Source organism: Lagopus muta, chromosome 5, assembly GCF_023343835.1.
Source record: "Lagopus muta isolate bLagMut1 chromosome 5, bLagMut1 primary, whole genome shotgun sequence".
NCBI classification, from domain to species: Eukaryota; Metazoa; Chordata; class Aves; order Galliformes; family Phasianidae; genus Lagopus; species Lagopus muta.
In genome coordinates this window covers 8623711-8651682 of record NC_064437.1, presented here as the reverse complement: position 1 = coordinate 8651682, position 27972 = coordinate 8623711, and the positions used below count along the sequence as shown (strand labels likewise).

The window sequence follows — 27972 nt, the reverse complement described above, 5'->3', positions numbered from 1 at the left end:
GTGATGTTTCAGAAGAAAGTAACAGCTTTTCTGCTAGGTCCCAGAATTGCAAACAGTAACTTGAATATGTTGTAAATGTAGATGGCCCCAGAAGATCCTGACTTTGGAATTTGTGAGTTAATATTTCTGTCTGGCACTTTGCTAACTGACTTTCTCCTATGACAAGTTTTACGAGCACGCATGGCTTGCTCAGCAACAATAGAAAGTGTGACAGAGACTGGAGATTGCTGCAGAATATTTCAGCGATTGAACCGTACTTTTTGTTTCCTCAAGAGAGCATAATTTTAGCATAAATTAGTAGTCTGGATAGGTCTAGTTTAACTTGTACGGTGTTTACCCGAATGACAGTGACAGGTTGACTTCAAGTGAAGAGCTCTTCGGGAAAATTTATACCAAAGATTGCTAAATGCAATTTAATAGCATTTGTTGAAATCTGACATTAAAGAGAAATTTTCTTTGATCCCTGTCATGGGAGAGAACCTTTCCATCACTAATTCCCCTTACTAAAGTCAAATTTTCTTTAGAAATGTGTGGAGATGTCAAGGTGCCTTATTTCCTTTCTGTAAGGAGGGCACCCAGAAATGTCAGTGATGTCTGTTCAGAGACCAGTAGTTAATGTAGGATTTAGTTCTGCAAAGTTTATAGCATCTCCTAAGACAGCTGAGTTGCCTAAACTAACTGCATTTCTCACAGTTAGCTGCTACTCAGCGTTTTGCAAACTCAGACACATTTCATGGAGAGAGGTTGTATGAAATGTAATTCTCTTTCTTTTCTGGAGGACAGAGGTGCCACGGGGCAATATGTTTGGAATAGGTTTAACGTTACCTAGCCAGCAGTTTCCCCTAACTTGCATTTGTTGCTTATTTTAGAAACCATGTAGAATAAGTGATGCTGAGATTAGGGCAATTAATTATATTAACCTCTATATAAAAGATTGCCTACAGTTTACAGGATGTTAAAGGTTAGCAGTGTATAATTGGGGTGACTTTTTATGGAGGGGGGGAAGTGTGTCCTTCATAATCTACAAGCACCCATTGAAATCCTGTTTGTCTTGTACAAACAAAGAGAATAGTGTTTGATTGAGATCATTAGGAGTAATCTCTCCTCTTTCTTTTCAGAAATGGCCCAGCTGAATAGCTATGACAGCCCAGACACTCCTGAGACAGATGATTCAGTCGAGGTAAAGCAGTAATACACTCAATACTGTCTGGCGCTCTTTTTTTTCTCTGCAAAGAGGTAGTCTGCAATAAAGGATGAATGATAATGCAAAGTAATTTTAATTAAAAGAGGAGAAAAGTGCTGACATTCAAAAGTGCACATTAGAACTAAAGTATACACTTATAAAAACGTGCAAATCTCAGTAGTGTGGAGGTGAAATCATTGAAGATGCAAACAGGCATTAGCATCAGATTTTGTTGATGTTTCTTCAATTTGCGCATAAGAATCATTTGGAGAAACTTTATTTGCATTTGTAAAGCATGATGAGAATTGAAGAGAGATGACATTAGTATAACTGGTGGAAAAACCTAGTTATATCACTCATTAATTTTCAAACGTCTGATTAGTTTTTTAGTTTATTTGTACTTAAATAATATTGGAAAAGGTCCAAGCCCTCTGATTTACCATGCTAATGCTTGTGGGGTGAATGTGCAGGGCTGCTGGGAGTACTGACAGTTATCCCAAAGCTGAGGGCTCCTGAGCTTTAGAGATGGATTGAGATTGGATGAATGATACTCAAAGAAGAAATGGACAGAAAGAAGTGGCATATAGAATGAAGTTGTTCCTGCACTCCTCATTTCTTTGTCTTTGTCTTCTTTCCCCAGAGCCGTGGAGCCTCCGTCCAGTCAAAGAAAACTCCATCCGAAGAGGAGTTTGAAACTATTAAACTGATCAGTAATGGTGCTTATGGGTAAGACGTTCTAGGTTTTGTTTTAGAGGAAAATACTGCTGTCATTCTACCCAGCAAGGCATTGTAGGAAAGCTAAGGAAGTGAATGGATTTTGTTGGGCCCAAAGCATAAATGAATTTTGCCGAGGTCTTGAGCTCCACACTTGCGATGTCTTCTGCGTTCTTGGTTGAGATGCCACTGTACTGATCTGATAGTTCACCCACCCCCCTAGTTTACTGTGGGATTTCCTAAACAATGGGTGGTGGTAGTTTTTGGGTTTTTTTTTTAAGGGAGTTTTAAGAGTCTGAGAAAATTATTTTGTACCCATTTCTTTACTGCTTATCAAGGCCTCCCTGCCTGAATTTCCTTCAGTGCTGAGTATTGAAGTCCTGTGATTTCTGTTTGTATGAAGGCTACCTCAGTGGGTGTGGGTAACATTCTGTAGTTAAATGTTATTAGTGACTCAGTCAAACAGCAGGAACATTGAGGAAGGCTTTGTTTATAGTTTTCCATTCTTCCATTTATGATTATGTTTTTGTGGCTGTTTGTGAGCTTTTCAAATACATTGGGGCGAATCTGCTGAAATCTGTCATACTGTAAGAGTGCTGTTAGATTTTGTTGTTCATTAAAGAATCAAGGATGAAGCTGCTGGTCAGTTAAAATCTGAACTAGTTGTACAGTCTATCCAGAATTTGAAAGATTCCTGACTCTTTATCATTACCAGGGATATTCATTAGGCCATAACTAAGAGCAGTGATTCAGTAGGTAATAACCAACAAAACTTAAGCATGTGCTTGAGTATTTTGTTGAAGTGAGTGCATATTTAACAGCAAATTTAAAAAAAAAAACAGTGGAAAAAGTGCATTTTTTGGTCTTTGAAGACATGATGGAGCATGTTGAAGCTCCATATTGTCAGATAAGAAGCTTTTGCATGTTTTCAGTTGTATATCTGCTTAGCCTCCATGGTTTAAACATAAATTTTCAAAAAGTGGGGAGAGGTGTAGTTCTGCTGTTACTTATTCCTGTCTCCATGCTGGGTGTGTTTTATAGTCAGCTGCTTGTGAGACAAAATACCATGTTAAATGTAATATACTCTAGAGAAAAGGAAGCAAGTACTGATTCAATCAGGCAGGGAAACTGGATGAAAATTTTATTTGCAAACTGTATTATTAATGTGCAGGAATCTAATGATCTGCAAATGATAGAAATGTAAGAGATACTGAAGGAAATCCCTGGTGACAGTGTTGCATCAAGTTCATTTTATGGAGTTTGGAAAGCAATCATGCTGATTTCATACTTTTTTTGGACTTTTTTCTTTCTTTTTTTTTTTAGTGAAATGGTGACTGTAGTGTTGAAAAATATAAGCCCCATCGCACTGATACTTGAAGAAATTTGTGATATTTGTGCCTGAAATATAGAATTTTCCTTTTTAGCCACATCAACAAAAATGTTCCGTAATTCTCAAAGGCAGAATAGGTTTTGAAGGGCAGCATTGTGGCGTTGCTCATTTTCTAGGGGAGAAGATAGGCAATGAGATGAGATTTTATGGAATCACAGATAGTCCATCAGAATCCATCCGAAAGAGTTATCATCCACTGTTTTTTTAAATAGTTCAAACAGAAAATGGAACTTTTTTCTTGGTATGTGATTTTCCAGAGCGGTGTATTTGGTGCGCCACAAGACCACCCGTCAACGTTTTGCCATGAAGAAGATCAACAAACAGAACCTAATTTTGAGGAACCAGATCCAGCAGGCATTTGTTGAGAGAGATATCTTGACGTTTGCTGAGAACCCCTTTGTAGTCAGCATGTTCTGCTCCTTTGAGACCAAGCGCCATCTGTGCATGGTTATGGAGTACGTGGAAGGTATGTTTGTCATAACCTGCAAAGAGCAAATGGCTCTTAGGATGTACACGTAGCATGTATACAGCGTGTTTCATCTTAAGGGATGCTGTTTCCAAGTGATTTATAAGAAATGTACTTTTGGATGTGATACTGATGAGCACACTGCTCTGATTGCAGAAAATGGGAAGAATATCTTAGGTGTGTGCTGTTTCTTTCTTCAAGTAGAGTGAGGTCAGTCAACCCTGCAGCTACAAGGGAGGTGATGATATCCTTTTAAGTGAGAGTATATGGACTGCTTTGGCTGGAGAAGTGAGTCATTCTACCCCTAGTATAGCTTGGCATAAGAAGATACTCCATTTGTGAATCCCAGTGACTAATCCAACATGATCACAGTGGAGATGAGGAATTATAAAGCCACATGTAGAAAAGCTGTTGGGGTCAGAAGTCAGTATGAACTTTCCAGTCCTCACTGGAAAGAGATCCTCCTGCTCTCTTAGGGGATGGTATGGCTGAATCCATAACACTAAGATTTTTGTATTTATTTGAAGTTCAAGAGGGAGTTTTGAGTTCCATATAACAAGGTTGAAGGAGATGGATTTTGGGAAGCTCTCTGTAGTTATCTAGTACTGTTGTGCTGTAGCCATTCTTTTTTGTTGCTGACACTTGCCATTTCACTGTGCTGTATTTGGAACTTGTTTCCAGGGGGTGACTGTGCGACACTTCTCAAGAACATCGGTGCCCTGCCTGTTGATATGGCGAGGATGTATTTTGCTGAGACTGTTCTAGCGTTGGAGTACCTACACAATTATGGGATTGTTCACCGTGACCTAAAACCTGACAAGTAAGTCTTGAACTCTTCCAAAGCTTTACGATGAGAGCCAGTTCTTCAGAGACTTTCTTCACATGCAAGAGCATGAGATGGCTAGAGACAGTACTGATTCTTGATGACATCTAATATGCAGGAGGTTTTAGGGAGTCTCTTGCTACTGATGTGTAGAACCAAGCAGACACAGAGGGAATAGGATGAACATCTTCAAATATTACCTTAGAGCTGTTGCTCCACTGCTGAAATATGGCAGAAAGCAGCCTGAATTCTGCCTGCCTTAGCTGCTCCACGATGTTCTGTTTCATAGGAGGTTTATTCCAGGAGTTTATGAGAACACTGGGAACATGCTTAGCATTGCCTTGTGTTCTTCTGTTTTTAATTCATTTTGGGAAACAATTAATTGAATGTTGGATTATTTTGCTTCTGTTTCTTCTAGTCTCCTGATAACTTCCATGGGTCACATTAAACTTACAGACTTTGGACTGTCTAAAATTGGGTTAATGAGTCTTACAACTAACCTTTATGAGGGACACATTGAAAAGGATACCAGGGAATTTCTGGACAAGCAGGTAAGCTTGAGCTTACTGTTTTTACAATGGGAGGAAAAGATATGAGTCCTTTCTTCTACCAGTTTGTATTGTTTTTTGTTTCAGTTCCTTGTTTTAAAGTGATGTGCTTCAGCTCTTAGTTCAGGACATCAAAGGTGTGCTCTGGGCTACAATAGTTCTTTTAGGGATGTAATACAGCTTTTGCTGGAAGGTTGTTTCGCAGTCTCCCCCTTCTGGTGCTTGGAAAGTTTGTGGCAAGTTCCTATAGGCTCTTGTAATTTTGTCTGATGGCTTAATAATTGATTTTCATTGCCATGGTGTTTGCTAGGGGTCTCTTTCCCCCTTAGCTTTTATTTTGCTAGGCTTAACCAGCCAAGTTCTTTCAGATAATGGGATAGATTTTCCTTTGATTAATTAATAGCTCTTCCATGCACCTGTTTCAGCTTGATTTCCTGGGCATCTTTAACAGGAACTATATAATATATTCTGGATACAGTTTTCTGGTGCCATGTATAATGGGATTAAAAAGTGCTTATCTCTTCTGAAAATACCTAGGATCACAGCAGAATTTTCTTGTTTTTCTGTGCCTAGTGTTAATTCATAATCATCCTGTGGTAAACTAAGAGCACACCCGGGACCATGTCTCCTTTTGCTTCTGAATCATGGTATTTTTTGTAGCAGGTGTTCTCTGGTCACTAGTTCATGGTCTTGCATTTTGCAGTATTATGTTTTTTTACAGCTGTTTTGCTTCTGTTGTTGATTTGAAGCCCAAGGCAACCTGGCACTTCCAACATGAAGTCCTTAGCGGTTGTGCCAACTGTACGTCCCAAGTTTAAATGATGACGTTTATCACCACGCTGAGTTGCTAATTCTGCACCAGTGGGACTAAATTCTGCTGATGCAGAGAAGTGGGAGTTGTGTCAAAAATTCAGTCCCTGATAAATATAGTCATACCAGTAGCAATCCGTCAAGCAGACAGACATATGCAGACAGAATATGATTTGAATTTGGCAATCTGAAGGTGATTGCTTTCTTGTGTGTTTCCCTCGAGGTCTGTGGGACTCCGGAATACATTGCCCCAGAAGTGATCCTCCGGCAGGGCTACGGGAAGCCGGTGGACTGGTGGGCCATGGGAGTCATCCTGTACGAGTTTCTGGTTGGCTGCGTTCCTTTCTTTGGTGACACACCTGAGGAGCTGTTTGGACAAGTGATCAGTGGTATGTTTCTGTTCTGCTCCTGTTCTGCTGCAAAGTAAATGCTTGAAAATATTGAGGTTCAATAGTTTGCTCAGGAAAGACTGGATGTAAAGCAAAGGCTTTTTAATTTGCGAGCATTTATCTTTGTGTCAAAGTAACATCTGTCTTGATTCCAGCTATTGAAAATTGTCGAGTACTATCTAGCTTAATAGCTCTGTCATTTCTCAATGAATATGCCACTGAAAACATTTCCTATTGGGAGTGCTTTCTGAAGCAGTACATTTTTAACACACTTGGCAAATATCCTTTGTAAGAAGTGAATTTCAGTGAAGAAATAAACTTAATGTATGAAATGCTTACCTGCAAATTGTTCGCTCTGTTCCAAGTCTAACTAGTGTGGAATGTGTGGGCATGAGGTACAGCCACAGTATTGTCAGTGTCATTGTTTATGGATTGTCATGGAAGTCCCATTTCATACTTTATTAATAGAGTTCTTAATGCTTTTTTCTCCTCCACAAGCAGTGCTTGGATTGACAGCAGCTCTAGCTGAGGCTGGATTTTATGCATTTTGGAAAATGTCAATGCTTGAATTATGTTAAGTATGCAAGCTGCTGAATTCAAGGTATTTGCAATTCTGGGGAAGTACTGAGCACTGCATTTTACGGTGTAGGAATGTGAATGGTTATTCAAATTGGTCATGAAGCAGGTAGAAAATGTCAAGTCTTTTTTTGTCCCCAGATGAAATTGCCTGGCCAGAAGGTGATGATGCACTGCCGCCAGATGCCCAGGACCTCATTTCTAAGCTCCTCCGCCAGAATCCTCTGGAAAGAATGGGGACAGGTAGGGGCCTAGCGTATAGGAAATGCCAGAAGCATGAAAAGAAGCTACTGTGTCTGTGAGGCACACCAATCCGTGTTGAAAAATCCTGGTATAGAGCTGGGGAAAGCTTTATGCTGGATTTGATGAAGCTCTGAAAAGTAATGTGCACACAGTTCAGGAAGGCTGCCCAGAGAATGTGGTGCCCCATCCCTGGAGGTGCCCAAGGCTGGGCTGGATGGTGCCCTGGGCAGCCTCATCTGGTGGGGGCAGCCAGCCCAAGGCAGGGGGTTGGAGCTCAATGATCTTGAAGGTCCTCTCCAAGCCAACCTTCCTATGATTCTAAGAAATATTACTGATTTGTCTGGAAAACAAGGAAAGGGCACCATCAAGTTCGCAATGTAACTTCTCAAATCTCTACTGTTCTAGTTCAGGCTTGAGGATTTTGCCTCAATTTGAGCAGTGCATGATCAGATTTCTTTGCAATTCCTTCAACTGGGGGCTTAATCCCCTACACTGAAGTGAGCTCATGGGCGTAATAAAATAAATGAAAACTCACGTGTTCTTAGAGGGCTACTGGAGAATCCTCCAAACATGCAACAAAGTCTGATAATCTGTTTGGCAAAGTCAGATACGTACGTTAATCTTTTTGTATTATAATATCAGATTTGAAGTTTTACGAGCCAATGCTTCTCATTTCCTGGTAGTAAAGAAATACCAACAAACTTCAACAGCCCACTTGTTTTAAAATCATTTGTCCAACGTGGGTTGGACAGGTTGTCTGTTTTGTTGACTTGATTTGTCTGATTTAATTTTGGATTTTTGATTGGAAAACCACAATTTAAGGATAAAAAAAAACAAAAATGTATAGCAATTACAACAGGCATGTATTCAGCAGACCTAACCCATGTGCATATGAGGGTGATGAATAGGTCATGAATTAATAATATAATCAGATGATTTTCACATGTTTTTTTTCTACTTGAAATCTGTGTACTTGAAAGGTTTTTCTGTCTCAGAAAAGATGTAGAGTTTCTTGCCTTACAACATGAGTTGATGGACTGATTTTCTGATTTCTTATATACCTGTAATGCTGAGATTGCTGTTCCACTTGGCATCTCTTACTGCCACTGGCACTCAGCAAACCTTTCATCTCCTTTCCTCTGCTATTCTCTTTTTAAAAAAGACAGTGGCATCTTTTATGAATATTAATTTCATCTGGAAAAGAATAAGCCCGCATGCTAGCATGCAGATAATCCTTCTTAGTTTTTCCTTTTGTGTGCTTACGAGGTTAATAACTCAGAAGATAGTAGTTAAAAGATACTAATTCAGGAAGATACGTAAGCCCTGCCTTGATTTAAGCAAATGGATGAGTTTGTGAAAGTGGAGCTACTCGCATGCTAAGTACCTTTTAGTTTGTTCTTTTTATTTAGCTATGAGCAAGGCGGTATTTAGAGTTTGGAAAATTCAAATTAATATGTTAATTAGTTCTTAATCTTGCAATTTTCTGTAGAATGTAACAACAGATGCTGTCTTCCTGCCCGTTTAGTCATGTGTTGTCATTAAATATGAAGAGGAGGTAGGAAGGGAGAAATATCATTCAGATTTTACCCTGTATAACCACTCTGGTAAAAGGATGAGTTGTTTCTCAAAATTCCTGGAAAAAGCAGGACTTAAATGTACTCAGGTACATTGTTGCAGACTCTTGATATTTCTAGGGTTTGTTTTTCTTGTTATGCAAATGCTGAAAGAAATAGCCTGCAATAAAAGATTCTTCTTTCAGGTAGTGCCTTTGAAGTGAAACAGCATCGGTTCTTTAAGGATTTGGACTGGAATGGATTACTTCGGCAGAAAGCTGAATTCATCCCCCAGTTGGAGTCCGAGGATGACACAAGCTATTTTGACAGTAAGACTGAAGATTAGGCATAAACTGCATCATACTTTTTGTGCCTACTTCATTTCTGAAATTGTCCAAGATAAGACATTGTTAGAAATTGAATAGAGCGCTGGATGGAAATTACTTCAGAAAGTTTCTGTGGAATGCCAAGGAAGGCTTCTTTGAAAGCAGATGAGTTTTAAATGAAAAAACGTCGCTGTTGAAGTCAATTGGCCTTTCAGTGGTGCCTGTGAACTTGCCAGCCGTGGCCCAGCAGAGAGATGCTGTGTTTGTTGTGCTCGATTTATCACAGTACTTCCAAAGTGTTTGGTGTATCCAACTTCCCTGAGTTTTTCAGTTATATGTTTTTTTCCCTATCAGCTGTTTTCAGCTAACCCAACAAAAAACCACAACCCTGTTTGGGGGACAGGCTTTTAGCCTAGGGGTACAGGTAGGGGAGGGGACGTGCTCAGCAGGTTATCAGGATGACTTTGATGCAATCACTGTATAAAGGCTGGGAGCCTCACATCAAGAAGTATCTCACACAAACATTGATAAAAGCTGGCACTGCTGTTACAAACCCTAATGCAGAAAATTTTAGAATTTATAAAAGTAGCTTTCTGGCTGATACAGTGCAGTAAATTTGGCTCAGTACAGCTATCAGCTTTCTGTAGCCAAACTTATTAACGTCCCCCTCTGCAAAATCTAATGTGGCTGGCTTAGAATTACAGTGCTGCAAATCTCATAGCACAAAATCTCTTTGGAGGCAGTTTAGATTTTTTGCATTAAAAATAGCTTTGCATATTGGCTGCTTGCCCATTTTCTTTCATAAAATCTAATCCTTTTCTAGTTCTGGAAGGGAGGAGAGGAAATATTTTGAGGGGTAAATATTTTTATTTTTTAAAGAAGGCTTGCATCTATGTATGCAGGGTAGGCTTCTTGCGATCATAAAGCTGTTGATTGGAAACTGGGGCAATGAATTATTTCCTTGTTTCTTTCCATAGGATTGTGTGCCTTAGGGAAGAAATATTCTTACTACAAAGGGTCTGCAGGATTAGACACACAGAGAATTTGTGCTGAGTATCAGCATTTCAAGCATAATATAGCTGATGATATAAGATAAATTCAGTAGGAAGGAGGTATTCTTCCTTGCTATGTGTACAGGGTGAACAAAACTGCCTGAATATGTTTCACTGTTACAGAGAATACACATCATGGCATAAGAACACTTAGAGTTCTTTGTAAGTAGACAAGTAGGAATTGATACAAAGGCCGTTCTGGGGTAAGCACATATTGCTTGAGGTATATCAATGCTCCATGCACTGATGAAATCTGCCATGCCTGGTTTGCAGCCCGTTCTGAACGGTACCAACACCTGGATTCAGAAGAGGAGGAGGACACTAATGATGATGATCATGTGGAAATTCGGCAGTTTTCCTCGTGCTCACCAAGGTTTAGCAAGGTAGGAGCATGCTGCCTTGTAGAAAACACAAATCTAGAGAGGAACACTGTTTTTGAGGCTTTGGTGCTTCGTATGAGGTTGGTTTTAATCACGTAGATCATATGTGGGAATCACACAGTGTTTAGTATTTGCTGAGGAGAGAAAGAAATCTGTATGTGTTTGTTAGCTCTGTGGTAGTTTGTGGCCTGCTGGAAGGTGGGTGAAAGGCTAATTGGTGAATGACATTTTGTGTTTCTTAGTGTTTTGCTAATATGCGGGGCATTGCAGAGGTCTGTTGTGTATCTGAGTGATGTTTTTACTATGACTTGGATGCTGGCGTAGGGAGTGTCCAAAGCTTGTTTGCTTTGAACAGTGCTGTTCTAAAAAGGGTGTTCTAATAGGTGACAAGGTGGCATTAGGATGAGGACTGATGTTGACATTTTGGAATAGTGGTCTAATATTGAAGGGATCCCATGCAGTAAGAGTAAATGCAAAGTTCTACACCTATGCTATTCATTGTTTTGAACAAAAGGTGAGGTGACAGTTTGAAAGAAAAGGATCGTGTGTTAAATATGCCAGGCTGTTGAGGCAAAAAGCAGCTATTATAAGGAGCGGGAAAGAACGTTTTCTGCAAGGCAAATGAAGTAATCCTTTCTATGTGCTTAGTAGTAGGTGCAGCTCAGCTAGAGTGCTTTGTCCTGGGAAATGTTCTCAAAAATAAATGTGGACTGGTAAAGAGAGTCCGGAGGAAAGCAAAAAGAATTATCCAGGGTCTACAAAGGATCAAACCTAAAATGTTCTAGAAGAAAGGGGGTACATTATTCTTCCTGTTCTACCCAAAATAGGTATGGATACATGGGTGCAAAGGAGTTGTGCAATAGATGGTAAGAAGAAGTTTCCAATGTTGAAAATTAATTAAGCACTGGATTGCCTGGGGAGCTGCTAGAATTTCCATCACTGGTGGCTTTTGAGAACAGGTTGGAAAAACATCTGCCAGGTGATTGAAAGAGAGTGGTTCTGTTCTGAGGCAGGGGAATGGACAGGATGCCCTGGGGATGCTCCTTCTCACCATTCTTTCTGGATTCAATATGCCTTGCTCAGGCCTGTGCAGTTCTCTCATTCTGCTTCGGATGATCTGAAATAAAAAACTGCTGTCCCAGATATTTCAAAGTAGTAAAACTCCACTTAGCTTGGATAAAACAAATTATGTTTGGGAGAGACAGAAAGGAGAAGAAATGCTCTTTTAAGCCTGCCCTACGAACAGTATTCCAACTTCTTGGGGAGGCGGAAGTAGCATTTTATTTAGGGACACTGAAAGATTTCAGTTTTTCATGACAGTTCCTCCAGATTTCCACTGTTGAAGTCAATTTTGAAGCACTATTGCATTCTCCTTTGTCTTCGGATGGGCTACAGTAGCTTAAGTAGCAGTTAACATTAATTTTATGGAGCTGCTCCTGATTTGCCTGACCAAAAGTGTGTTTAAAATTGGACCTGAGGATTAGTTGGGATTTTGGAAAAGTTCTCGTGAGCGTGTAAGAGTTTCTTTTTTCTGACTTTTCTCACCACAAGTATTATTCTTCTGTTAGAATGAAGCTTTTCTTTAGGGTTCGATGTTTTTGCCACAAAGAGAAAAAGTTCACTTTTAATGAAATTATTTTAAGACCTGGAAAATTATACAGCATTTGTAATGTGGGAGGCATAAAAGGCTCATTATATTTTGAAATTCTTGTCTGACAATTCAGCCATATGATTTATTAATAGTTATCTTGTTGATGCTCTGAATTTTTAATAACATTATTTTCATTAATCTCTTCTTATGTAAATTAGGTCCACAGTCAAGTGTAGTTTTAAAAGGATGGCTTTTTTTTGCTTAATCATTTAATTATTTAAAGACGGCTGTAAAACCAAGAAAGGCACTTTCATTAAGCTGTCAGCATTATAGTAGATTCCTTGAGGAGGGCAGGACTTTTTTGTTCTGAAAGAAGCTCGGGGCAATGCTGATAGACTGCTGATAATGAAATGGGGTCATGAGCGTGATGCCTATCACTGAATTGAATTTGTGTAGTAAGATTTCAAGATGCAGATGCCAGCCTTCCAGGCTGGAGGGGTCTGCTTGTGGAATTTTTCTCCGTGGATTTGAGAGCTGCTATAAGCAAACATCAATGAGTTTCCATAAAAATCTTGGTGTTTCTGTGGCGTGCTGGGCTGCTTTCAGAGGACAGGTGTTGGGTGCCATTGTAGAAAAGCACATTTATTCAACGTTTCTGAAGGTTGCCTTTTTCCTTTTCTCCCTGGCACGCTTTGAGCATGTCACACCTGCACTGCATTATTTAGTCCAAGAGCGTTGCCACGGTCATACTGCCAGGGAATGTCTTCCATTGGGAGGAAAGATTGCGCCCCTTGATCAGAAGAGGGCCAGGTAAGGTAAATATGCTTTCTCTGGGCTCTTCTGCTTTGTGCAGGTATACAGCAGCATGGAGCGCCTCTCCATCCACGAAGAGAGGAAAACTCCACCACCAACTAAACGGAGTCTGAGTGAAGAAAAGGACGACCGGCTGGACAGCCTGGGTGGCTTGAAGAGTCGGGACCGCAGCTGGGTGATCGGGTCTCCTGAAATGTAAGTCCAGCACGGCTCAGTACTTGAGTATATGAGAAAGACTGACCTGTGCCAAAACTCTGTGTCCTCTGTTAGGTCAGGAATGCTTCACGTGATACATTTCCACAGGTGAAACCCAGTGAGTGGAATAAATAGTTGAAAACAAATGTCTGTATATGTATCCATTTAAGCACCAATCTTTCCTAAATCTATAGCAAATACTTTAAGTGAATTTAAAGGAATTCTAACTTTCAGTGGAGTTTTCATTTGTGAAAATACTCATTATGTTGGAGATGTACCAACAGCAGATTTTTCTTCAACATCAAAGAATCCAAAGTCTGTTCTTTTTTTGTCATTTATCATACATTAGAGAAACTGTTAGTCAAAGAGCATTAGTTAGAACTGTCCAAAGTTTCCAAAGTTCAGAATATCCCCCCCAAAATCTTTTGTTCTAATAAAAAACATCAGGAAAATACACAAATGCCCAGAATTTGGATGGCCACCACGTTTCCAGCATAACTGAAAAAATTGTCAAACTTGTCCTCAAAAAGGACTCTGTCATTTTGTACAACTTCTGTAAAGCTTTTACACTGAAATTTGGCATTGGAAAGATCATAGAATGTGGTTGTGATCTAGTCTGTATGACTCCATTCAAAAAACGTTTTATAGATTATGCTTTTAACTGGTGTTCTTGAATCAAGCCTTCCTGGCTTGAAGTTCACAGCCGCTTTGAAAGAAAAATTAATGTAATACCAAAAGGAACATGGACGGTGACTGGTATTTTGCCATTGTGAATTTTGTAGTATTTGTTATCATATTTATTGCATTATATTTTTCTTCACTTTTATTCCTTGTTTGCTTAGAAGCTGAACAGTGGAATATACTGGAAATCTAAATTCGGGCGATACCTTCAAAGCTTTGCTGTTTTAAGTCCTAATGGCGCAGCTCAGTCTCGTAACTTCACCTCAAATTGACTTCAGAGGTGTGAGCTGGGTCTGTGCACCCTTTTGTCCTTTAAAATTCACTATCCCACTGCTGTAACGGAGGGGCTCTGCCTTGTGTTCTCCCTCAGACTGCGTAAGCGCCTGTCGATGTCCGAATCCTCGCACACAGAGAGTGACTCCAGCCCGCCCCTGACCGTGCGCCGGCGCTGCTCGGGGCTCCTGGACATGCCCCGCTTCGCCATCTCTGCTGAGGACGAGGGAGCCGTGCTCAAAAGGCCTCAGTCAGAGGGGATGCTGCTGTCGGCCGTGCAGTCGCCGGTGCCCATCCCAGAGCAGCCCGTGGAGCACGAGCTGCAGCTGGAGGGCGATGCTGGGCCCACCACCCCCTGCATGGCTGTCAGCAGCACCACGGCGCTGACAGGTTCGTACCCTGCGTGATGGTGTCACGCTCTGCCAGAGCGCTGTGTTAGCTTACAGGTGCTAACTGCACGAAACTGGATGTAGGTGTTGGGTGAAATGCATGTCTCAGGCTATGGCACGGTTGGCAGCCCTGCCTGTGGCAGAGGCTTGGAACTGCATGATTTTGAGGTCTCTTCCAACCCAAGCCATTCTATCCCAGTATAGTTTCATTGCTGTGCTTCCCTTTAATATAACATCAGTCTAATCTCTTCAAAATTACATCTTTTATTTTAGTCCTTCACTTAAAGATCTTCCCATGCTGAGACCCATATAATCAGTGCCTGCTTAAAATGATGTGGTGCATGAGTCAGAGCAGATGACTGCTGAGTTGGGGCTGCAGAAATATGGGTGTTTGGCCATACTGAAAGATCCTCACTTCCTATGATTATTTATCTGAACGTTTTGAGTAGAGGCTTGAACTAACAATAGCACAAGAGCTAATGACTTTAAGTTGCCCTAGGGGAGATTCTGGTTGGATTTTAGGAACAATTTCTTCTCATAAAGAGCAGTAATGCACTGGCACAGGCTGCCCAGAGAGGTGATAGGATCACTGTTCCTGAATGTGTTAGAGACCTGTGGAGATGTGGCACTGAGGGACGTAGCATGGTGGGATGGGTTGGGGTCGGACTGGGTGATCTTAGAGGTCTTTTCCAACCTCAGTGATTCTGTGATTCTGTAATTCTGTGAAATTTGCTGGGGACGTGGGGTTTGCATGCTACTTGCTGTCTCAGCCAAATACACCTAAATTTAATCAAGTTGCAGTCTTAAAAAATGCATCTTGCATAGGTAAAGTGGTGTTAGAAATCAGTATGTGACTTCTCTGAAGCTTTGTCTTTCCTGGAGCCATATCCCAGTGCTGGGCTGAACAGAACTTTGGACAAACCAGTTGCTGGGAGAGGCTGAGAGCAAGCAGGCAAAGAGGTTGTGGGTAGGTTGTAAATGGAGGGGTGACTGAGCATGGAGTCAGAGTGGCAGCAGGACTAGGCAAGGACAAGCTGAGGGGCACTGGGAGGATGTGATGCTGGGTTGTTAGGAGGTGGAGAGACCTGAAAGCACATTTGCCTCCAGTCTGGAGTGAGGCCCAAGATTATCATTTCTCATTATCCCTCTTCTGCAATCCAGTCTGTTAAAATTACTCCAGAGTTGTCCCATTGGTCTCTACAGCTCATCCTCCCAGAAAAGACCATCACTTTCTCCATTAACTCATGTGAGAAGGTGTAGGGATGAATGGAGGAAGTAAGCCACCACGTGCTTGAATGACATTCTGAAACCCGTTGTGACTCCCATAGCGAAACCATGGGATGGGAACCTTAGCTTTCTAACTCTGGCTGTTAGATGTAGAACTGGCATTGAGTAATCTTTGGGACTGCTGCTCCAAATTGTTATTTTCATGGTACTTTCTGCTTTACTTGGTATGCAGAGCAGCGGTGCCCACTTAAAGAGCAATGATCAATGTTTTGTTCTGTCCTCATTGTTCAAAATGTGCCCCTTAGGCTTTATTTATTGCACGCTGTTCAAAACTTGCTTTTGAAGACAGAATGATTAATTTCCCTTGTGAACTAGCAGTGATGCTCACCCCTTTAATTTCCGAGCACCTTGTAAATTCTAATTAATGTCTTTTCACAGTGCCCCTTGAAGTATCGGATGGGGAACTGAGGCACAGAGCTCATGTACACCCCCAGCATCTGCTGATGCTGCATGCCTAGGCTGACGTTCAAGATTATTTTGTGTTTTATACATAATTATAGAAGGTTAAGTAACTCGAGACTAAATTGCAGTGGTACGCAGAAGGGGGCAAATTAAGGTTGTCTTTCCAACCACATTTTTGCTTTCCCTGGCTTTAGTACCTTCATATTCTCTTAAAGTGGCTTTTTTATGTGCAAGCTCCAATAAAACCTGGTTCTGCTATTACAGGCAGGTTTTAACTTAAGGATTGACGGTTCTTGCTGATTGTAAAAATGGAGCACTTTCCATAAACCTGTTTACATCTCTGAACAATTCCATCCAAATGGCTTGCTTGCAGAACTGCAGCACGGATTTAGGATTCGTGCAGCTCCGCCGCTGAGCAACGTGATTTCATTCGCAAGCTTTTCCAGCAGAATAGAAGCCTCTAATTTTCTGTGTTCAGAATAACACCATTTCTGTAAATAAAAATTCAAGCCCTGGGGTTTCTTCTTAGGAAAATTTACTCTTGGACTACATGTAAACATGACTTTGATTTAATGTATTTTGCCTGTAGGAGAATAGACCGTTAGGAATTCCCTGTGGTTCTAATCTGTTTTAATTTAAACTGTAGCTGGGAGCACTGCAGACTTCTCTGATCCACGCGCTCGCAGCAACAGCAACGAAGGCCCAGACTTCACCACTCCTAAAGCCATCAGCGACTTGGCAGTGCGGCGCGCGCGGCACAGGTTGCTCTCCGGGGAATCGGGCGAGAAACGCGCCTCCAGACCAGTCAATAAAGTGATTAAATCAGCGTCTGCCACTGCCTTGTCTCTCATGATTCCCTCAGGTAAGAAGTGCCTCGGGCTGGGCGTTGTGAGAATCTGCCCGCACACTCAACAGATCCGCAGGCTGGTCCTTCCCCTTGCGCTCTCCTGGAGCAGTGCCTTCGCTGGCAGGAGGGAAGCGATCCGACCCGTGCTGTTGGTGGCTCACTGCTCACTGGGACAGCAGTGCTGCTTTGCCACAAAGTGCTGTGTGTGGTCTGAGCGCAGCTTCTGCACGCGGCAGCTTTCCATGAGCCGGTCCATCAGCAGCAGCTCCTGGAGCAGCAGAAGCTGTGCAGCATGAAGTGTGTTGGTGTGGAACGGCTTTTAACCCTCAGGGTGTTATTCTTTATTCTGTGGGGGGGACAGCCTGCTCGGGAACTGTGTGTCTGTGCCTTGTGCGTGCCTCAGGGGAGTTTCAGTGATTCACATAACTGAGCATTCAGGAATTTGGTGGTGTAAATAAGTCACAGTGTAAGCTGGTGTTGCTGTCCTGGCTCTGTCTCCACATGAAGCCATGCCTTGATGATTCCTAACGCCAGGCACCAACTTCTGGTGTGCAGCATGTGGAGACAGCACTCCCACAGACCACTCTGACAGCCCCCTCCCCCTGTAAGGACTTTATCCCTCTTTCTGGAGGATAAGGCCTTGCTGCATTCCCAGGGCAGTATCTGCCTTAGATTAGGAGGCTGGGCTCCAGTGGGCCCGCTGTGCCAAAGCAGCAGAGCCTGCTGGCAGAGCAGTGCCTGCCCGTCTTGCTGGGAGCTGGAGACAGATACAGAAATGCTTCTGGGCACCTCGTGGTGGTGCACATTTCATTCCTTATGGGCTGAGCACTGGTTGCTTTCTGATCCAGAAACTCACGAAAATCTCTAAGATATGTGTTTAATCTCCCAGCAAAAGTCCTTCCAAAGCTGTGCTCATCTGCCAGATAAAAAATGTGCTGGGTAATTCAGCAGGTGTTTCTTAGTGAGTTTGGGATTACCCTTTACAGCTGCATTTAATAATCCTACCATTTGGGATTTTTTTTTTTACTGATATTGACCAGCTTCGCTCTGAAGTGAGAACTCTGTATTTGCTTTGTATTTTCGGAAGAGGATGTTGTTGTACAGCCAGGTGCTTTAGCCTGGCTAAGCCACTTAAGTGGCACATTTAGGCAGCTGAGCCACATAAGTGAGAATTCAACTCGTCAGCTGTGTGGGAAATGTACTCTGACATACACCTGTGATGTTGTTTTCTAGTAGCAAAGTCCTGCAATGGCTGCTTCGTAGAGCTAAGTATTTTTGCCCCTAAGAATTTAAAACACTACCAGAAATTAGCTGCACATAGTCAGGTCATATTGTCATATTCAAAACTGATTTTTCTTGTGAAATTACTGATTTTAACTGAGCACAGCACCAATGTGTTATTTGCACCAAAATCTAGAAACGATCTGATCTCTTTGGGAAGGGGGGGGTAATAAATCATACCTTTGGGCTAGAGTATTCCAGCACTGCATCTAGAGTCATTAACTATGACAGGTTGTAAATCCAGGAAACAGGAAAATTAAATGCTGTGACCCAGCTGTAATTGCAGGCAAGCACACTACACGTTACTAAACATGCTGTCTGGAAACTTCACTGGGTTTTGTATTTTGAAACATGAATTAGTTGAGGTCGCAGGAAAAAACATGACCAGCTCTAAGAGCGTTGGGAGAGGTGATTTCCTAGCTGTTCTCTAACAAGAATTTTCTCTCTTTTGGAGGCCTGCTTTCCTAATTTTTGCACACCTTTGTGTCATCACTGTAGATCACCACACGTGTTCCCCATTGGCTAGTCCAATGTCACCTCATTCTCTATCCTCAAACCCATCTTCGAGGGACTCCTCACCCAGCCGCGACTTTTCTCCTGCTATCGCAAACCTGAAACCACCAATCATCATCCATCGGGCTGGAAAGAAATACGGTTTCACTCTGCGTGCCATTCGCGTCTATATGGGTGACAGTGATATCTACACTGTGCATCACATGGTCTGGGTATGTCTCTGCTTTTCTAAGGAGTGCCCTTGGGTCTGGAAATGTAGTTAGCTGGGAGCGTGGGATTTAGCTTTATGAATTTCATTTTGCCACCCTGTTTTCTTTCTCCTTCCGTGGACCCAAAGTTATCATTTGTTGGGTGGGGGAAACCTTTATGACTGTAGCAGGTTTCAAGCCCGTCACAGAACCATAGCAACCTTTCTTCTTTCTTTCTTCCCTGGTTACATGTATTCACTTCCTTTCACTTGTAGCACATACTTTGAAGCATGTTTCTATGTACATACTGTCTTTCTCTTTAGTGAGGTTGTTGCATGAGGGTGAGTTACGGCTAATTTGGTCAGACTTGCGTTAGCAATTGTAGCCTGCTTTGGATCAGCTCACTCTGCTGGGATTTTCCAAGCAGTCACTTGGAATTGATTACAAGCCTTGAAGCATCACTGCTGCTATGCTGACTGCCGAGGGATTTAGCTCTTGGCGTAGCTGCATGCTATGCTAAAAGGTCTGGTTTCCATGTCTGTATTTATTTCTCCCCGTTACTGCTGGTGCTTGATCTCTGTTCCTCTTTTGTTAACGTGTATGACTTCTAGGAATGTCCTGTTCCCTGACATGGGGTGATTTGACTTTTGCAGTTAGAAAGAGTAAAGGTGGTTCGTCCTTTTTCCTTGTATGTCTGCTCATTAGACAATCCAGGCTTCATGTATTTTGGTCATCGTTTAACACTCATTCTTAGCTAGCAAAATAATCTGGAGCTGTGTTTTTCCCTTGCTCCTCTTGGCTGTCCTGGGAAAATGCTGAATTTACCAAGATTCTGATACTGTTTTGCTGCTAGAGGGAGAGTTGCAGAATTCTTGAGCATGAATGTCACCTCACTGTAAAGGAGGTTTGCCTTTTTGAACTGTGATGGGGAAAGGCAATGAGCTGGATAGGTCAGTAGAGGGTGGAAAGTGGAAAAAGACACTCTGTTTGGGATTAAATGTAATACGGGCAGCCTAAACACATGGCAGAGTCCTATTTAAAAGTCTGTCAGCCTTGGATTCCAGCATGTACCTGGTAGAATGACAACGAAATTGAAAAAGATTGAAGTCTTGCCTGGAAATCAAGAGTATCTGGTTAACATTCCTGAGTGCTGAAAAGTTTGGGAAGAGTATTGACTCTTGCTTTGGCAGGAGCTGGTTTCTTGACCAGGTTAACCATCCTGGCTGTCAGTCTTGGATCAGGAGAGACTGTTGGGAAGCTGGGAGGAATGGCAGAGTGGGCCGTGCCAGTCAGTGGTTCCCTTTACCCTCCATTGAAGCAGCTAATGCGAAGGATGAGCTGGGTTGGCGTTGCGTTAGATGGGCCAGCAGCTTTGTGCATTCCTCTCAAAGCAGTCATCCCCCCCCTTCTCATTGCCAGCACGTGGAGGAAGGTGGTCCAGCGAACGAAGCAGGGCTGCGTGAAGGGGATCTGATAACCCACGTCAATGGGGAGCCGGTCCATGGGCTGGTGCACACTGAAGTGGTGGAGCTGATCCTGAAGGTAGGGACTCGGCGCTGATAGATAGTGGAAAATAAACAAGCTGCCTCGTATTTTGCATATTACCTAAAGCACTGCAGATACCTAATTGGCATTGTCTGAAATACAAGCGTGTACACCGCGCCTGGCCTTTGTTTTGCAAAAACTCTTTGCTGAAGCTTGATCCCTAAATCTCCAAAATTGACTGTGCATTGCTTAAGCTGAACTCAGGTATTCTCTTTGACATTAAGAACCTGTCAAATGTGTCTGACGGCGCTGGGGACGAAGGTTACTAAGATTCAAGTGTACCTTTCCTCAACACTTCATGAAACAAGTATCTTAAAAAAAATCCCAGTTTACTTTTAGTTTTTTTCTGCCTTTAGGCTGTGCTAATGTTATTAGCTCTTAATACTGCTTTCTCAAGGATTATTCCCAGTGGTATTTAAAAGCAGCTTTGTAATGGTTGGTCTTAAAATTATCCACTTAAATGACTTGCTTTTTGATACCTCCTCTGGGCTGAATCCATTTATGGAAATAAAACCCAAAGTTTTGGACTGTTCCGAGAGACAGAATTCTTTGGGAGGAGCAATCAGGATTTTTTTATTTTTAAGGGTGAGACAAACCATGCTCTGTGCTGCAGCTTCGGCATGATGGATGCCTGCTGTGCTCACACCTGCCTTCGGTCAGAGCACAGGGAATAGGATTGGTGGCAGAATATCACTTTGTTCAACTTCCCAAGGATAACAAGTATTAAGCAGTGGGAGAGGTCAGGTGCTGTGTTCCCTCTGCTCTGGAAAGCTTTACCAGCTCCCAGCTGGGATCTGAGCTAATCATTTGTGAAAGCCTGACTAAAGAGGGCCTCTCTCAGCAGTTCCTTAATAAATGATAAGTGGAAATGCAAAGGGGGAAATGGAGTTTGACAACAATTACAAAATGGCAGGCAGTAATGAACTAACAGCCTACCTGCTTGGCCTGCAGATGTGCTTCATAAAGCTGTGTTTTCAGCTGTGTTCATGGCTTGTTTCTGACAGAGTGGAAACAAAGTGTCCATCTCCACTACGCCATTTGAGAACACATCCATCAAAGTTGGGCCAGCTCGAAAGGCCAGCTACAAATCCAAGATGGCACGTAGGAACAAGAAGAGCAAAACTAAGGATGGTCAGGAAAGGTTTGTTGCGTTGGCTCTCCTTTGGACGTAAAATCGACCAAAATTTGACAACAGAGGTAAATAAATACTTAGGGCTTGTAAACAACTTTTGATATTTTCCACAGTAAGAAGAAGAGTTCTTTGCTGAGGAAGATCACCAAACAGGCATCACTGCTTCACACCAGCCGTAGTTTATCCTCACTGAACCGCTCTCTGTCCTCTGGGGAAAGTGTGCCTGGCTCTCCAACTCACAACCTGTCGCCCCGGTCACCCACACAGAGCTACAGATCCACTCCTGAGTCTGTACATTCAGGTAAAAAAAAACAAAACAAAACACAAAACTCAGGGAAGAATTTTGCATTGATAAATTTTTGAAGTAAAATACCCAGCAGCAGGTAGCAAATCTGTTTCTAAAGTAAAGTGACAGCTGTGGTTTCCTCAAGAATGAATGTGTTCTCATTCGCTTAGTCATTTAAAAATGAAAATCCATACACTCTTTTAAGAATGCACTTGCTGAACTATAGCATCCTTTCACTTTGATGCAAACGTATTGTAAGCTGCAGTGGTTTTGTAGCCGTTTGACACATTTTCTGTATTATTTTGGGAAAAAAAGGAAATAAATTGGTGTTCATATTTTGAGCCTACTGACAGTGAAGAGATTTACATCACATGAATAGCACTGGAACATGTGGCTTATCTATTTAGAGGGGGTTTTTTTACAGAAAAACATTCTGATAGCATGATGTTTTTGGCTATATTCTGGTGTTGTGACAATGGTGTAAATTTTCATTCAGAAACCGTGGAATATTATCTCATAATATTACTGCACTGCTCGATAATAACATGACACTTTGTCTTGACTTTGCACATCTTACTTTCAGTAACTTCTTTGAATGATCAGATACGTATTAATCTTTTGGTCTTGTTTTGTTGGTTTTCTTTTTCTCTCTAAAGTTGGTGGCAATTCTTCCCAGAGCAGCTCTCCCAGTTCCAGTGTTCCCAATTCTCCAGCCAGCTCTGGGCACATCCGACCAAGTTCACTGCATGGACTGGCACCAAAGCTCCAAAGGCAGTACAGATCTCCAAGACGTAAGTCTGCAGGAAATATCCCTCTGTCACCACTGGCCCACACTCCATCACCAACCCCACAGTCCACATCACCGCAGCGCTCCCCATCTCCTTTACCAGGACACTCGATTGGCAGCTCCAGTATTATTCAGTCTTTTCCAGTAAAACTACACTCCTCTCCACCACTGGTGAGACAGATTTCTCGCCCCAAAAGTGCTGAGCCCCCTCGATCTCCTTTGCTGAAGAGAGTGCAGTCAGCTGAGAAACTAGCTGCCTCGCTGTCCTCTTCTGAGAAGAAGCTGACGTCCTCACGGAAGCACAGCTTGGATATCTCTCACTCTGAGTTCAAGAAGGAGATGCTGCAGAGGGATCCGAGTCTACAGAGCTTACAGGAATCTGTGAATGAAACAACAGGTGGCAAACTCGGGCTAGCAGAAAAAGGGATGTTGCAGAAGCCGGGTTCCCGAAAGTTGGGTGCAATCCGACAGGACAGAGTGGAGAGAAGGGAGTCTCTGCAGAAGCAGGAGGCCATAAGAGAAGTAGATTCTTCTGAAGATGAAACAGACGATGGTTCGGAGGATAGTCAGGATGGAAGAAGATTGGACAAGCCCCCAGAGAGCGGAGACCAAGGCTCAGATTCTTACAACGGGGATAATAAGTTTTCCTCTAAATTGGAAAGCAAGGATAGTATGGAAGATGATGCCTTCCTACCTGAAGATCCGAAAGGTACAGAAGATTTGCAGAAAGGAAACAGTCAACAAACCAAGGCTGTTTCTGAGCTGCTGCAAGTTGGTGTGCACCCTTCCCCATCAGAGGTCCTCCCACGAACCTCTCCAGAAAACGTAGCTGGTTCAGAAAAGCCACTCCTAAGGCCAGAAACCACTTCAGAGGAGCATAAATTGGTAGAAAACAAAACCTTTGAGCATTTTGGTCCAAAAGGCAAATCTTCTGAAGCAGTCAGAGATCTAGGGGGAACTACCAGTACTCAAAAACCAGTGGACTGCACGGAAAGTATAAAGTGCCCACCTGTCAAACTCCCTGACCTTGTACAGGATGAATCTGCAGGGGCCTCGTGTGGTAAATTTGACCTGAAGGACCCCTTGCTGTCAGAAATCAGTCAGAAAACCCAAGATCCCAAACCTCTGCTAGCACTTTCATCTTGTTGCACAGCAAGTGTGAGCTCTCCTTGCTCAGTAAGCCCTGCGGATCGTGGTGAGAAGGACCACAAGGGCACACTTCCATCTGCAGAACAAGACAGCACCTCATTTCGGCATCCTGCAAGTGAAACATCTGAAAGAAGTCCCAGCTCATCCCAGGCAGAGAGCGCTCCATCTGCCAGCAAAGCGAGCCAGGGCATGGCAGCAGGCACCGTGAGCTCCACGCTGCTCGTCCCCTGCGCTATCGAGAAGGCACTCTCTGTGTCTCAGCTGGTGCCGCTGGCACAGAGCGTTTTGGGCCCCTTAAAGCTCAGTATGGCTGGTTCTGGAGAGATGGAAAAGAGAAAGGATTTCCCCCATTTGGGTGCCTCGTGTAAAGAAGAGAGAGATGGGAAGCAAAAAAAGCAGGAAGCTTCACAAGCAGGAGCGTGCCAGGAGGCCAAACCAGCCAGCGCCGACGGTTTGACCACGAGGAGTGCATCCTGCACAGAGTCACTGAGCTCAGCTAAACCTTGGGAGGCAGCGTGTCCCGTGGTGGCCAAAAAAGAGGCAGTTTCCTGCAGCACTAAAGCATCGGAAGCACTGGCAGGTAGCAGCAAAGTGGCCCCAGCAAAGGAGCTGCCGCTTGCTCTGGGACAGGCAGCTCTGAGAGCCTCTCCTGTGCCAGATGGCAGCAGCAGGCCCTGCAGAGAAGGGACTGTCATGCCGGTGAGGGGCAGAGAGGTTGGAAGTCAGCTAAAAACACAAGACTTTCCCCTGTCACATGATGGTGCTGTAAAGAAAACATAGCAGCATCCCCGGTACACATGGACTGGAGCGTTCTGCATCCAAAATAGAGACTGCATGTTTGAATTTTGTAATATACACTAATATAAAATAGAACTTGTGTACATCTATTTTTGGGAGGGTTTTTTTCATACTGTTTTTTGTGTTTTTTCATCCTTGCTATTCTATTTTTGTACACAGTAATGCTTGCTGTTTGAGGTCTCTTTAGAACAGGGTATCGTTAAAGCAGGGCTAAAGAAACAGTTTGCTGGTTTTCCCCTCCTGCCCTTTCGTTTTGCCTTGTTGTGCTCTTCCTTCCAATTCTGCCTTGGAGTCCCCAAAATTCTGAACCCAAAAAAGGCAGTTTACTTCAAAAATCTCCTGCTTTTCAGTTTTCCCATTCAAATTCCATTGACGTTCCCAGGTACTGAATTTTTTTCTTCAGATTTACAGTCTGGTTTTCTTCAACAAGGAGAAGAAAATACAATCTGTCCATGAGTTACTCTGGAGCAAGAAATCCTCTCCAGAGCAAGAGCTCTGTCACTGTGTGCATACATTCATCCTTACAGGATATGGAGGCAATGGATGGAGGAGCTGGATGGAGAGTTAGCTCTGTCTTCTCTTTAAACCAAATGAAAGTGTTTTATTCTTTTTTTTTCCCCCCAATGGAATTATCAGAGAGAAATCTGTAAGCTGCTTTGGAAGGGAGATGTTTTTATTTATCCTTTGCAGGACACATGGCAACTTCTCCTTGTTTTTAACATTTTAATGACGTTTCACCTTCTTTTGTTTTCTGCCTTCGATTTGTACCTTGCCCTGCCTCGGAAGAGGGACCCCAGGACAGGGCTGCCTCACTGGCTGATTTTAAAGTAGGGAAATTTGTAGACCAGTATGTTTTGGGCAAAGGTATCACGATGATAAATGAGCTTTCAAGACTTTTCCTTCTCTTGATGAGTCTCCATAGGTTGGGATTTAAGGTGTGCCTTGCCATTTCTGAACTGGGGCATAGGAAATTTGCAGAGTTTTTCAAATCTGCCCATTTTAGAAAGAAAGAAACTACAAAGGAGGTCTGACTCCTTGAGTTCTGTGGACAAGCTGCAAGCAGACTTCAAGACACATGTTCTGATTTCAGCTTTGATAGCTGGATCATTTCCACTCGGTTCCATTAAACATCACTCTTGGCCCTTAGGTTTAGGCATTGCTTTGCTTTAAGCGTGACTGACTCTGGATAACAGTGCTCTTTGCTGAGGATTAGATCCATAATTATACACCAGTAATGTGGACGTCGACACCTCCAGCACTGTGAGCCATTTCCTCATCCAATTCAAGGTTGCTGTCACTGAACACTCCCGTCATTTGTCCCAGATTGTGCTCAGCTTTTACCCCAGTCGTGTCTGAGTGTATCTGCAGATCTAGCACCCTGCTCACTGGCTTTCTCTGTTAGAAGTTGAATGACTGCAACAGTATTTCAAGCTGAAGCCGGCACCTCGTGGTCTGACTTCATCGTGCACTGCCTTCTTCTTTGTCTTGGCCTTTTCTGAGCTTGAAGTTTTGATTCACTTTCCCTAAATGTAAATATGTTTTTATATGGGAATGTATTTTCTCCATCTCTTTCAACTTGATTTCAGCCCAATCCACAAAACTCTGAAATCTCGCCCTGCTTCTTTCTGCATAACCGTATTTTTCCCATCATATATGAAATTTTGGCTGCTTGGATTTCATTTCTGGACCAACTTTTGGTTTGGTTTGAGTTTTGTTGTTTTTTTTTAACATTTTAAATGAGTGTTTACTCTGTGTGTCTGTGTGAACATGTATGGTGTTGTTAATACACTAGCCAAAGCCTCAGAGCTCCCACGTAACACGTGAATAAATCTTGCTGTGACAGTATTGAGAGCAGAGCCTGTTCTATCTGTTGGCTCTTTTTGCTGGAGGTGGTGGGCTGCTCGTGTGCTCTTGGTCACCGATTACAAGGGAAAGGCAAGCTATTGCAACCAGGGAGCTTTGCGACTCAGGTCGTTCCGAGCACCCAGCCCAGGCCCTGAGCTGGCATAGCTCAAATGGGCAAAAAAGCAGATGAAAAATGCATCTGCTGGGCTGTGCCAGCCTGAGCAGCTCTGAAGTGGCCGTGGCAGGCCCTAGCTGTGCTTGCTGCTGTCTTTATTCCACAGCTGCAGTGCCTGGTGGCACAGTTACCCTTACGCATCTGAAAAGGCGTGGACCGCTTTGGTGTCACAGCTTTTGCTGCTTTAGCCCAAACCAGCCGAAGAGGAGGTGAGGGGTGCGTGTAGCCGCCTTGTTTGAGGCTGTGGTACGGAGTGATCGATGCGATGGAAAAGCTACAGCCATCCTGGTGACAGCCGGGTCCCTGCTCCCTGCCCACCCTGCAGCTCCCCTCGGTGCAGCATTGGTCCGGTTTACATCGAGGCACCTTAGCACAAAAGTTTGGGCAAAAAAGATACTTCCTCTGAAACTGTGATGGAAAAGTAAGTGGAGACAGCAAGATTTATTCCTTGCTACTTGCTTAAATACCTTCTCAGACTGCAAAATTCCCGTGCTGCAGAGGGGAGAGGTGCAGTGCCCCGAGATGCGCAGCAGCAGGGGGTTGGCCAGGAGGGAGGCGGCAGTGTGAGCGCTGTGTGAGCGCTGTGTGAGCGCTGTGTGAGCGCTGTGTGCTGTCCGAGCCCTGCGGGCAGCCACGAGACCCGACGTTTGCTGGTTAATTTTCCCATTTGTTTGGTGGGTTTGGGTGTTTCCTGCCTTGCTGACTGTGGGGTTGCAGCGCAGGAGCTGCTCCCCATCGGCACGTCAGTGTTACTCTTCCCTTTGTCTCTGACTGTTGCAAGCTAAGAGGAATGGATGGTATTTATTGTAAATATTAGACGTTAGCATTGTCACGGCCACTCCTGGGTCTGAATGTTGGAGGCCTTTGGCTGCTCGTATCGCTGCGGGACAGAGTGGGATGACCGTGGTTTGGCTGCCACACTTTTGCATTAAGGTGTGATTTGAAGTATTTTATCCTTTTGTTCCGTAGAGGGGAAGATAAAGCCTTTCTCTGGTTTTCTCTTGCTGGCCTTGAAGGATAATGCTGTACTTCTGGTGGGAGGTTGGACAGCAGTGTGCGTTGTGTCGGTACCATATCAGGTGGCCGTGGGAGCACCCCAGGTGGGCCCCGCCGCGCCGCCTCGTTCAGCACTTAGATAAGAGGAAGTGTGGAATCTCTGTGTTCTTAGAAACTTGAACAATTGCCACATAATAGCGGTGCAATAATTTTTATCCATGTTGTACCTGCATGTCGATGTTCAAATCCTCCTCCAAAATAAATTTTTTTTTTTTACATAAATTCAAAGCTGCGTTGCTCTCTTTATTTCCTCCCCCTGCAGAGCTGTGTGTGCCGTGGCACCGGG

The 27972-nt window shown here is 43.2% G+C and overlaps 1 protein-coding gene across 12 annotated transcripts in view; it reads left to right on the top strand.

Moving 5' to 3' along the window:
• MAST2 (microtubule associated serine/threonine kinase 2) overlaps nucleotides 1–27900 on the top strand; it is a 163788-nt gene extending 135888 nt beyond the window's left edge. For all 12 annotated transcript variants that reach the window (XM_048946857.1, XM_048946858.1, XM_048946856.1 and 9 more), the window contains 17 exons: nucleotides 1119–1180; nucleotides 1824–1909; nucleotides 3545–3753; nucleotides 4435–4573; nucleotides 4995–5127; nucleotides 6158–6323; nucleotides 7041–7142; nucleotides 8902–9024; nucleotides 10347–10456; nucleotides 12898–13052; nucleotides 14104–14396; nucleotides 16731–16946; nucleotides 18711–18937; nucleotides 20333–20455; nucleotides 21463–21599; nucleotides 21704–21891; nucleotides 22533–27900. In XM_048946857.1, coding sequence (XP_048802814.1) covers nucleotides 1119–1180; nucleotides 1824–1909; nucleotides 3545–3753; nucleotides 4435–4573; nucleotides 4995–5127; nucleotides 6158–6323; nucleotides 7041–7142; nucleotides 8902–9024; nucleotides 10347–10456; nucleotides 12898–13052; nucleotides 14104–14396; nucleotides 16731–16946; nucleotides 18711–18937; nucleotides 20333–20455; nucleotides 21463–21599; nucleotides 21704–21891; nucleotides 22533–24592 — 4529 coding nt within the window. In that variant the 3' untranslated portion in view covers nucleotides 24593–27900. The remainder of the gene's footprint in view (nucleotides 1–1118; nucleotides 1181–1823; nucleotides 1910–3544; nucleotides 3754–4434; nucleotides 4574–4994; nucleotides 5128–6157; nucleotides 6324–7040; nucleotides 7143–8901; nucleotides 9025–10346; nucleotides 10457–12897; nucleotides 13053–14103; nucleotides 14397–16730; nucleotides 16947–18710; nucleotides 18938–20332; nucleotides 20456–21462; nucleotides 21600–21703; nucleotides 21892–22532) is intronic.
• The last annotated feature ends 72 nt before the right edge of the window (nucleotides 27901–27972 follow it).